Source organism: Peromyscus maniculatus, chromosome 19, assembly GCF_049852395.1.
Source record: "Peromyscus maniculatus bairdii isolate BWxNUB_F1_BW_parent chromosome 19, HU_Pman_BW_mat_3.1, whole genome shotgun sequence".
Taxonomy (NCBI): domain Eukaryota; kingdom Metazoa; phylum Chordata; class Mammalia; order Rodentia; family Cricetidae; genus Peromyscus; species Peromyscus maniculatus.
Genome location: NC_134870.1, coordinates 60928192 through 60940616, shown reverse-complemented (window position 1 = coordinate 60940616; position 12425 = coordinate 60928192). Strand labels below are relative to the sequence as shown.

The 12425-nt window shown below is 40.1% G+C and overlaps 1 protein-coding gene across 29 annotated transcripts in view; it reads right to left on the bottom strand.

Moving 5' to 3' along the window:
- The window catches only part of Tcf4 (transcription factor 4), a 346965-nt gene that overhangs the window by 37234 nt on the left and 297306 nt on the right, over positions 1 to 12425 (bottom strand). For all 29 annotated transcript variants that reach the window (XM_042263873.2, XM_042263871.2, XM_076555435.1 and 26 more), the window contains 2 exons: positions 8186 to 8318; positions 183 to 250 (listed from right to left, as the gene is read on the bottom strand). In XM_042263873.2, coding sequence (XP_042119807.1) covers positions 183 to 250; positions 8186 to 8318 — 201 coding nt within the window. The remainder of the gene's footprint in view (positions 1 to 182; positions 251 to 8185; positions 8319 to 12425) is intronic.

Here is a 12425-nt window from a genome sequence, read left to right as displayed (position 1 = left end):
TCGCTGGCCAATGGAGGAGAAATCGCTTCCCCTCAAAAGTCTCAGTGATCCTTATCCCCCACCCCAGCGCCCCAATCAAAGCTATTTGCATTTATTTTCTAAAATTCCATATGTCCACTTCTGATTAAAGTTCACCCTGCTACAAGCGGTGCCTGCGGAGTCCAAAGTCAATATTTCCTCACCGAAGCCAGGGCTTTTCCCAGAGCGTCTCCAGTCTGGGAGCTGCCTGCTGCCCCAGTTCCTCTATTTGCTGCAAAAACAAAAGGCAGAATATGAAAACCAGGCAGTGAGACGTCTAACGGTTTTCTATTCCTGGTCCATTTACTCACAATTTAATTGCATTTTTAATGCTAATTATAACACATTAATCTTTAATTAGCATTAATTTGTTTGCTGAGGTAGATGTCAAATATATTCATGTTACTTTTTTTTACAGATAAAATATAAACCTGACACCTTGATTTAAAGACAAAATGTTTTCCCTGCCATCACTCCCCTCAAGTCACTGCTGAGTAGTGACCGGAGACAGATACCAAGCCAGCCCTTAGTGGTCATCATTGCTAAGAAAAATGTGACACTTGCAGGACTTAGAAAGTCCTCAGACTCCAACATTTCTTTATATATAGTTGAATTATCTTCAGGAATAATTTGTACCTATCTTTAAATAAAGAAAAATTGGATAGACAGTAAAATGGAGTGTTCATCTTAGTGTTTGACAGCAGGTAGAACATGAAAAAAAAACCCATAATTGGTCTGGCTAATGAAGAGAGAGAATATTTTTATTATTTCAAATATATATTTTCCATATATAAAACAAAAAGGTATGATTAATAATAGTGCATATGTTCCAGTATAGAACACAGCCAACTGCTTTGTTGAAGGTACATGTGGTTGAGAACGGGCCAGGTGGTGTTACGAGTGTTTCACAGAAACCCTGGCTGGACCTGGGGAATACTGTCTACCTAACAGCCTCAACACTAGCAAACAGACTTAAGGATAATCTATTAATGTTCTAGGAGATTTTTTTTTTCACTTTTTTGTGGAGTGAGAAAAGGAAATATTGAGTTAATTGATAAATGATGAATTCAAGCAAAATTTCACTACACACTTATAGGATGTTTACATTCCCCAGCCTTCTTCAACAGGAGACCCTTTTAGCTAACCAACTTGTACCATCTCCTTCCAGACCCACAACACATGGTTCACACACATGATCACGACTGCAGTGGTCAAATCCATAGCTTCTCTGGGTCTAACTTCATTCTCTGGACTCTGCTCAGTGTAGTGAAGGTATGTTGGTTGCTTTCATACATTTACATGCTGGGCATGTCAGTTATCTCTTACATATGCTTTCCTTGATAAACACAAATCCCACACAAACCCATTTGTTCACTCCGGGGACACTGAAAGGTGTCACCTGTATGACAAAACACAGCATCTTCAGAGAAAGCAAACCTCTTCCTTTCCTATCACAAACGTATGATGGACATGAGTTATATGAACACTGTGGATTATAGGTGTGGGAAAATTCTCAGAAAGTATGTCTGATATCACAGAACCTGGCACATAACAGCAACTTAGAAAGGCATCAAGTTCATTAAAATACTTAAGATAAAAAAATAGCTGAAATTATTTCTAGTATGAAAATGACAATTTCTGAATTAAAGAGTTTTAAAAACTAAAGATGGTTCTAAAAGGGCTACGATAAAGATTTGAAGACATAGAAAGTACATCTCATCAATATGCATTATTATACTATCTGTGGGAATGGTTATCGTTTTTCATCGAGAAATATTATCTTTTCATTATTATATGTTTAAACAAAGGTTGCAGTCAAAATATTGTGATATTTCCCTGATTTTAATACAGATCTCCATAAAGTGAATGTTCATAGAAATAATGGTGGGGGGAAAAATCACATTTTCTAGCCAAGAATCTAAACAAAAAACACACAAGAATTTAACAATAAAAAATTGCTACAGCAGTAGCTTTCAGAAGATTAAATGAAGGGTATAAAATATCCCCCATCCATCCATTTTTAAGACAGAAAAAAGGAAGACTTGAAAAACCATTGAACATATTCTAAGAACATTTATCTACAAAGTAAATAATGTATCACATAAAATCATACATTAAAAAAGATTGGATACTCTTTGTAGGATTTTGAAAATGTTTAGACTTATTTATTATTTAATATGTATGAATGTTTTGCCTACACGATGTATCACACCACATACGTGTCTGGGGCCGGAAAGGTCAAAAGGAAGCTTTGATTCTCCTGGGACTGGAGTTGGTGATGGCCGAGAGCCACCATGTAGGTTCTGAGAATCGAACCTGGGTCCTCCGCAAGAGCAACAAGGACTCAGTGGTGAGCCAACTCTCCAGCCCCAGTGTGATTTTTGTTTTAAAGCACTGAACCTTTTAAACTAAGCTATTAGTGTCTTCTTTATACAAAGAGATATTAAGACTCAGGAAGCTGAATCAAAAATAGAATCAACTCCTTACCTCATCTGGTCATAAAAAATGTTTCAGAAAACTACAAAGGCTATTCATGCAAGTCACCGATAAGAATGGACTATTTTTTAACTGGAAGCCATTTTACCTTGCAAGAGCTGGACAGCCCAACCCAAGGGCTTAAATTTCAAAGCAGTTTGCGGGGGCTAGTCTACTGTTTCACTGGGCATGCCTTTTGTTCTGTTCCAGGAAACACGGGGGGAACACATTTTCAACATGAACTTGGTCTGCTCTTGAAGATGTCTCTTTTTATTTGTGTGACCAGTACACGAAAGGACACACAGAATTGGAAAGGAGATACCTTTTTAATTCTCAAATGGCATAATATTTGGTCTTGGCACTGAAAAGTGGGTCATGTTTAGCAAAAACACATATTAAATACACCGTTCAGGCTTCAGTGTATTAGAACTTCATTACTATTTTAGTACCAAGTTCTTGTCAATGTGTATTATTAGAAAATCACTAATGTCCATGTGACAAAAATTAATATGAAACCCAACTTACTTAATTTTGGTTCTAATCAATTTCTTTTGTTCAACAGAAACAAACAACAACCAAACAAACAAACCAACAACAACAACAAAAATACAACCCAGCCTGTAAGTAAAAGTATGATATAAATGGAAGATGAACCATTATGAAAAGCTTTGTAATTTCATAGCGGGGTTTGATATTGCCAGCCACTCAAGTACTGTTCCGATGGCTCAAACACAGGTGCTGTTGCTGGCTAGATGGAGCACACACAAAGGTTTCATATCCTGTGCTCGGTGGTGGACCACCCTCTGTTAAGTCTGCACTTTGGGGAAATGGCGATTCCCATCCGAACACACCCCAAACAAAATACCCGGACGAGTGGTGCCTGGGGATCAGCCCTGAAAATCAGACTCTGGAAAATATGTTTCCCCTTTATTGCACACCCATAACCTGAGGCAGGGAACAGAGGACATCAAAGGCAGAGGAACTACAAGTCAGTGTGTCATCCAGAGAAGGGCTGCTTCAAGACGAGGCTCTTCTGAACTGTGTCCCAACGACCCTCATGTCATTAAAATGCTAAGGAGAAGCATGGCCACACCATGAGTTTGTCCGCAAAGATGACTCTAACCTGGAACATTGCCAACTCTCCCCTAAGACTCTCAGAACAATCTCCAACATGGCCATGAGGCAGGGATGCTACTTGGGAACGACTCCAGGGCATTCCGAGGGGAAGGTGGGCCTCCTGACTGTGTGCAGGAAATGGTGAAGAGGCTTAAATCAAACTCATTTATTGCTCTCCATTGGTGGTCTTTATAACCACAGACCTGACACTGCTGGATAAAATGTATCTTTCCTCTTCAGTCTGTGCCTGGTCATCACCCAAATTCATCTGAAAGCTCAAGCTCCTCATAAAACACAGACTGGATATTATGTGACTAGTTTAATAAAATTACTATGAAACCAAGCCCTCTAGGGAAAAGGGACATAATGTTTCTACTAGAAAGCCACATCCCAACATGCTTCTTGTCACACAAACATGTCAGGAGGAGTGAAAGTTGTAAGGCAGATTAATTCATGAACCCGATAGATATTTCAGAGTAATCTTTAACATATGTTGCATTAAATCAATCTTAGTAGCCGGTTCCTTCAACACTACTTGGTTTGAGGTTTAAAAACATGGGAAATACCATCTTTTTCTGGACTCAGAAGGCAAGCCAGTTAAAGACGAATAAAACAAGAGTGGTTATTATAAAGTGTTATGTTGTTATTTGCCCATTTTCCTGTGATGGACAAGGAGGATGTATGGCCCCCAAATCTCAAAGATCACACTGTCAGCGTATATAGACGGCAGTTCCCAATGGAAGGGGCAGATTAGGCTTGAGGAATCTCCCTGACCTGTGCTATAGCAGAAGGCCCTCTCTTGATCAGCAAGAGCTGATCGTTCAGGAAGGAAAAAGTAGGAAGAAAGCAAAGTGTACTACCCTGTCGAAAGCTCTGTTCTCTGCAGCTGGCATCTGTGTGCATACTTGGATCAAGAGGATCTGGACTGTACCACTTCTGACACACATCAGCTGCCTGGCATTGAAAGAGTATTTAGGGATGAGGCAGAAGAGAGGCAAGTAACTTCCTAAAGCTCCCATCTTGCCTCAGTGCTAAACCAGCTGAGCTACCACTGATCCATTCTGTGCCCTATTAACCTCATTTAGTCCAGGATGCTTCAGGGACCCTTCCAATTCAGAAACGGCCAATGTAATCTCCAGGATGTGCTAGCATTTGCTGGAAAGGACAGGAATGGACCATAAGCCACAAGTAAAATATTTTACCAGGAATGGATACGTCATTGAAAAAAAATTTTCATAAATGTTTCTCAGAAGAACTGGCATTGGGCATTGAAAATCAAAGGAAAGCAAACAAGCCTTCGAAAAAGAAGGCTTAGTCAGTTGTCTCAGCAAGACAGATGACAAGCCATCCCCAACCCAAGCAAGTACTTTCCATCTTTGAGATGCAGCAAACAGACAAGAAGTGAGATGCCGGCCTCGAGAGGCTGTGTCTTGAAGCTCTAGAGCGTGTGGCTCCATCCACAGATACGTGAGGTTCTACAGGCTTTAAGTCGATGGCAGATAACCATGGTAAAATATTATCATGTGATACGGAGACATGGAGCAGCCTTCTGAATCTAGAAAGCTTCCTTAAACATCAATGCCATGTTTCAGAGGGCTGCATTGCCTTGCAACTTTGTGCCAAGAAAACTTGAAAACTGGGCTGTCCATGTGTTAGTGCTCGAACCCATTCTTACGGCATTAGTGCTCTTAGGTTTTTTTTTTTCCCCCTACAGGATCATGTGTGTAATCTCAAACATGTGTCAGGCTATGTGTTCCTTATTTACCAATTATTTAATTAGCCCCGTTTGTTCTTTGAGATACAGGCAATGTAGTATTTCTTTATTTCCTGCATTTCAGAATGAGTGAGTATATGCCAAATATTTTCAAAAGTCTACAGATGTATCCTATTAGTCCTCACTGTTTGTTAGGGAAGCACACTGACATCAGAAAGCTTCTCTTCATGTTATGCAGACATGCCGCCATTGGTGCCTCCTTCGACACACCAAACCAAAGCCTACGAGAATCTTATGTGAAGACACATGAGTACCGGGACACCATGAGACTATGGCTTAGAACTGGACTTCCATTTTCCTCTGCATTTGTACAGAAGGGATTGGAGAATACATTCTTTTAAGGCAGAACATACTGGACTATTCAAGAACGTTCTCCCTTAAAGTAGCTTCAAAGTAACTTTTGTGTTTATGCAAATATAATAAGGGTATTTTTCCCCACAAGGCTGAATCTCCAGATGTACTTATTTTCAAAGAAATTATGATGCCTTTCTATATTTTTCTAATGGATTTTTGACAAGAATATTGATTCTTGTAAAATCATTTATGTAGTAGATTCCTAAAGATCCTTTGTTTGGATTCTAAAAATGTAATGCTATTCTTTTAAAATTGGAGATCTTTATCATTGTCTGGACCCATGAAGCTTATACATAAGGCTAAGTTCATCTTCAGCATGCAGCTGGGCTCTCTGTAGGAGTCACTCGTCCCTCTACTCTGCCCAGGTGACTGCTGTTTGTCCTCAAGCTGACAAGGAGAGGGCCATCTAAAACAAGCAAACCTTATTCTCACTCTATCGGGCAATCAAGCTTTCCAAGATTCACAGAGAATAACCAGGACCACAGTCTCTCTTTTACCCGGTGACGCATGCCTCAGTCACATAAAGACTGAAGATCAACTCTACACAATCGTTTCTAAACGACGACCCGAGTGTGTTTTCCTGAACTCTAAGGTCTGTTTCACCTCCATATCTTCCTTAAAAAGAAAATGACTCAAACCCCGAGTAGACAGGAAATCTGTCATGTACGAGGATGAATGACTGGCCATCCTTCATCAGCAACCTCATGACTGGAGAAGGGGCTTTCCAACTGCCAAACCACACTGTAGTGAAATGTGCCCTCTTCGTCTTTCAGTTCTGCACTTTTCTTTCTTTCTTCTTGTTTTTCAAATCTGCCCAAACTTCACTGGTAGCTAATAAAACTTCTCCCATGTGACTTCTGTCCATAACTCTCCAAGGTCAGACTGTACAGCACACTGGTAAAAGTTCTCTTATGGAAAGTTCCAGAAATGGAAACTCATTCCTAAATTTGCTTCTCTGTGAGATGTGATAGGAGAGAGCTGCTAGGTGGCTCATCTCAAGTGTGAAATAAATTACTGAATAAGCAAGCAAGGGTATTAGTTAGCCAGAAATCATATTTTAACATTTTAATACCATCTCCTTCACCAAAAGCTCTCCCACATAAGTGATTCACACAATTCCAAAAGTTCAAATAAAAAAGAAAAAAAAATCACAAAAAAAACCCCTAAAGCAATAAACAGCAGCATGATGTTTTCTCTAAAACATAGCCTGAGTTTTTCATCAGTGACCCTCTGGGAGTGATCTCAAAGGCCAAGCTGTTACAGTTTGAATGGGAAATGTCCCCCACAGGCTCGTCTATCTGAACACGTTGTTCCTAGCTGGTGGTGCTGTTTTGGAAGACTGTGGAAACTGTGAGACACAGGGCCTGGCTGGCAGACACAGACAACTGTGGGCACACCACAATGGGGACAGCCTGGCCCGGTGTATGGTCTCATCTCTGTTTTCTGATCCACTGAGATGTAGTAATCTACACCGCAGGCTCTCCCCACCAAGGACAAGGCCGCAGGTCATTCCAGACTGTGTGTCTTCGAACCATGAGCTCAGATGAAACTCTCCTCTCATGAGCTGTTTGGGTCAGGCATTTGGTCACAGCAACAACTACCCAATGCACCTGCCAAGTGTGGCTTAGAGTGGAACAGAGTGGGCTGTGATCAGCAAAGTCTTGGGTTTTATGAAGACCCTAAAGTGTCTAGATGTGCTATGCATTAGAATGAGAAGCTTGTCAAGACTCATCCTGAGATGAGAGGCTACCTCCTTACCTACCAGGGTCTTCTCTTTAGGAGTAGTTAAACACCCTGCCTAGCTCTTCCCTCAGGAAAACAGTACTGGCAGAGATCCACCTGTACCAACAGACCACAACAGTCATCAGGGGACATGAGTGGATGCTGCCGTTGGCAGCAACAATCTTCCTGAACCTAAACTCATTACAAAGCCCACAGGAAATAATTCCTGGTCCACTGTTACTCAGACATCTCTCTGATGTGAACAAGTACCATTTCTCTTCAAGGGCTCCATAATGCTACATGCTCTGAAGGATAAATTCATCTAGCTAGTAAAAGGACTTTTAATTGAAATTTTCATATAAACAAGTCTTTGGAAGACAGTGACATGCCATGAGTAAGACCTTAGCATAACAGTCAGTCTCTGGAAAGTGGTGAACCGTTGCTGCTAAGTGACATCCTTTCCCTCATCTTACTGGTCTTCTATGAAGAATCTGAAGAACGATTTACTTGCCCACTGCTTGAGAATGTGAGACGCAACAGATTCTTGGTCTTCTTAAACCCTCATTTAACTTAATGACTCATAATGGGCAACAAAGTCAAATTTCAGTTTCATGTCACCAAAGAAAAAGTGGCTATGGGCAAGGCAGTGATTATCGCTCGTCAATACATTCATCTGCTCACTCAGTGATGAGCCCGGGCATCTGGACTGGCGTGCGCATCACTCACCCATGATGCTGTCGGTCCCGTTGGCAGGAGGTGTGCAGGAGGAGGTGCTGTAATGGTTTGTGCCGCTGCGATGGAACGAGGACATCGGCGGAAGACTGGAGTTGATGTCTGCTGAGGAGTGGGATGGGTAGCTCTGCGGCAGGGGGCAGAAGAGAGGCTACATTCAGTCACCACAGTCAGTCAGTCAACTTAGCGTTCTCCTACATCTCTCAGAACCCACCCTATCACAAGGGAGACGCCTGCAGAATTTCAAAGCGGTCAAGAAAACATCCTGCTTGTATCTGGCGGCTTCCATTTTCTAAACAACCAAATGCCTACAGATCCAAAGTGGATCTGTGGTTACATCAAGTGCCGGAGGATATCACAGCAACCCAGGACACCAAGGAAAGATAAAAATCTCCAGATCTCCAAATCATGGGTTAAAAAAAAATCATCTCATACACTTCAGAAACATGCTATTTCTGTTGTTTTGCTGGGGCCTACTGAACAGGTGAAAAAGATTGTACTACATAATGAATACAACACACAGATCTCCAGGGTTTATGTGACATTGGACTCTGGCCTCTGGCCACTGCATGGCAAAGTAATAGGAACCTTCTTCTTTCCGCGTTAGGTCATCTTGCTGAAGGAATCTCAGCATCAAGAACAAGATAGGAAATGAAAAAGTTTTAAAAGAATTAAAAGCTAAATCTCTCCAAAGTCTGAGTGTAGGAAAGCTCACACTGGTGGTGGCTTTGATGAATTGATTTGGGATCCAAAGCCTTGACTAGGCTTTATTTCGCTGTGAGTTTCTTCTTTGCATGCTTCATATGCCTTTAGCTGACTATGAAGGGAGAACATCTTTAAAGGGTCACTTGGCTTAAGGCTTGGCTTCCAATTCAATTGCTATAGCAGTGGTTCAAATGATTTAAGGTGGCATATTAGTTGGTCTGTACCTATCACTAAAGGAACATGTGCATTCACAAGGACACCTCAAGCTAATGCCCCACAAACAAACAAACAAACAAACAGCCCAGAAGTATGAAAATTTATTTTCATAAGCATTTGGATGTGCTACAGATATGTTAAAGAAAAATATGTAAAGATAAAAATTTTCCTGGCATGTGAAAAATTAAATCTACAAATTTTTATTATAGCATTATTACACACACATTTAATTACTTAGTTTAAAAATAGAGGCTGGGCAATGGATCATTATTGTCGCATGACTAGAGATGCCTTTAAAATTACGTTTAAAACAGAGATAGTAGGTACTGCAAACACCAGGAAGTAAGAAAACCCAGGCATTTGTTCACAGGAAGAAAAGTGGTTTCTTGGTGCTGGGCAACTGAGTTGGGGAATTCTGCCTTTCCTAGAAGACCGTCTCTTTGCTTATGACTCGCCTATGAGTTCAACCAAGTTGGACCTGCATTCTGCACCATGCCATCTCACAGTCATCCATACGCCATCCATTGCTCACTATTCAAGTCCATTCTCACCATACTGTGAATTCCCCAAAAGGGAGGGGACGGTGCTCATTCCTCCTCATGTCAATGCCTAAGCAGTAAACATACAATGACAGTGCATATTAATGGACAGTGGCTGAAGTATGACTTATTTGGGAGACTACCAAACAGTCAGGTCACCCATCTACATTTCAGAGCTGGGTCTACCAGCAACACAATGTAACAAGAGAGATAAATTTAGAAGATGTCAGCGAAAAGGGAGAGGTAATGCACTTGCCCCTGGGTCTCTTGCTAAAACTCATTTATACTGGGGACTTGACTCTCCCAAGTTGCTCATATGACATTCTCTAACGACTAATAGAGCAGGGCTACTCTACAGAACAAATAATAAGAAAAACTCGATGGGATACAGGACTTGGAAAACCAGACTTAGAAGTGTTGGGACATAGCTAGTTCTGCTCTAGAGAGAAAGGATTATGATAAAGATACAGAGGGAAAATATCTAGTCGATTATATATAATTAGAAGAAGTGACAGGGAAAAAAAGAAAATCATCAGGGAGACTCTTTGGACCCTTATAAGTTTATGAAAAATGGGGGATAATTTAGGATATGACATACAGAGAGAATATGAAGAAAAAACAATCCCCACAGTTTTATGGGGAAACTAATATAATCCATACTAAATTAGTTATTTTTTTTAAAGACACATAGAAAATTAGATGCTGAAACAAATGAATGCAGTTTATAACCAGATTACTTTTCTATGAGAACTATCTTGAAAACTAACATTACTCATATAAATACAGTACCAAGAACATTAGTGATGGATGTCTCTTTTAGAGGATACAAGGATCAAATCTAAGAGATTTTCATGATCTCTTTCTCCAACTATTACTGTCCATTCTTCTTGCTATAAAGGTATGAAGGGAATGTGGTTAGTTTAAGTGTCATGGCTTTTCATGACCATGCTTTTAATTTTTTTCTTTTTACTTCTGGTACCCACCTTAGAATCTACTAATCACGTAAGTGTTAACAAACATTCACATTGGTGATGTTTGTTACTGATGTATGGGTTAGTAATTTGATGATTCTAGAATTGGTGGTATATACTAAGAATGAAATCATGCTATAGGCTAATTTATGGGTTCATAGTCTTGGCATTCATGACCTTTTGTGACAGATATTTCATTGCCATAGGGCTTTACTGTGTGTATAGTTCCTAGTATCTCTGGCCTCTACCCGCAGTGGCATCTATATTCTAGCTGTAACAACAAACGCACCTCTAAGCATTGTCCATGGTTCCTGAGGGTAGCCTTAAGAACAGCTGCAAACCACTGATGCACAAAAATAAAAGACAAAGGAACTTCCTTTATGCTAAGGTTCTAGATTTCCTCAGAACCCTGCACTATGTAATGAATGCTAAAGCTATGTGTCAATCACATCAGGCACGGAAGACTCTATTCTTACTTTTTCAACCATCTCTGCCAAGTCATTCCAAAACTTCGGTTTTCTACAGAGACCCATCCCAAAGCTTAACCACAGACTCCATTCATCAGGGTGGTTCTGTGTATGTATCTGCAACAGGCAGTGTTGAGCGAGGGGATTCAGTTATAAAAGTTGAAACTGTAAAGGGGAATTAAAGACTTAAAATGGGCAGCTCAACAGTTGCAGGTGAAATGAGTGGAACGGAAACTTCCTAATTACACAGTCTATTATGACACGGCTAATGATGTTTCCAAAGTGTTTTACCTTTAGAGGTAATATGGTAGTGGTCAAATTATACCTCAAATAATCCAGGGAAATCTCTCTTCCTCATAAGCTAGCCCCTGTCAGCATAGGTAGCCAAAGACCACAGAATGGAGCTGTAGGGAACCATCACTATTTTCAAGATAAAAGATGCAGGCTGCTGTTGTATATTCAAATTATTCCCAATCAGTGTCAGAGTCTTCAAAGTCACTTCAGAGAGAGATTGTCATATGACTAAATACTGAAATTACAATGATAACTAGACGTAATAATTCAATAGTTTCATTCTCAGTGGGAAAACTCATTAGGATACATTACCAGAGACCTTATTCATTTACCCTTTTAAACAAAAATCTTGCTCTCTGAGATCTGCTAACTGATCACATTAAGAATGGGAACCTGAGTTCTGTGATGGACACATGGCTTTACCAAGGCAGTTTCTCATGGGACCCACTGAGACACTACTTTAAAATGATCTTTGTCTCTGGACAATGATACTGTTTTGATTCATTAAAACTTTTTCTAACATGTGCTTGGTTTCAGATTTGAAATTATGCTTTTTGTGCATCTGGGCATAAATTAAGGGCTCCCTCACCGTGCAGTAAACTTTAATGGGATAAAAATCATATCATAATATAAAATTATAAAATATGATAAGAAAAGAAATAACTGTAGGGGAAAGGAAAATAACATGTGGACAAATCTTCAAAGGATTGAAATTCTAACGTTTAATACAGTACACCAAACATTAATTTGCCATCATAACTTCCCTAGTTTTGATTATGAGTCCTAGGGAAAGCAGGAAATGGTAGTGGATAAGTAAAAATCTTACCAAAGATATTCTATTATAATTACAGTTTATATTTCTCTAAGCTGTCACTCAAATGTCTCCAAGTACAGGATGGGAGAAGAGGAAATCTGAAACTCACTGATTTGCTATTTGCTGAAAATGTGCTAAAATTGGAGAGATAACAAACAGGCCACTCCCACCACTGTCACCTGCTCCTCAGGAAAGTGAAGGCTAAGTGACCGCGTGGTATCCAGAGTT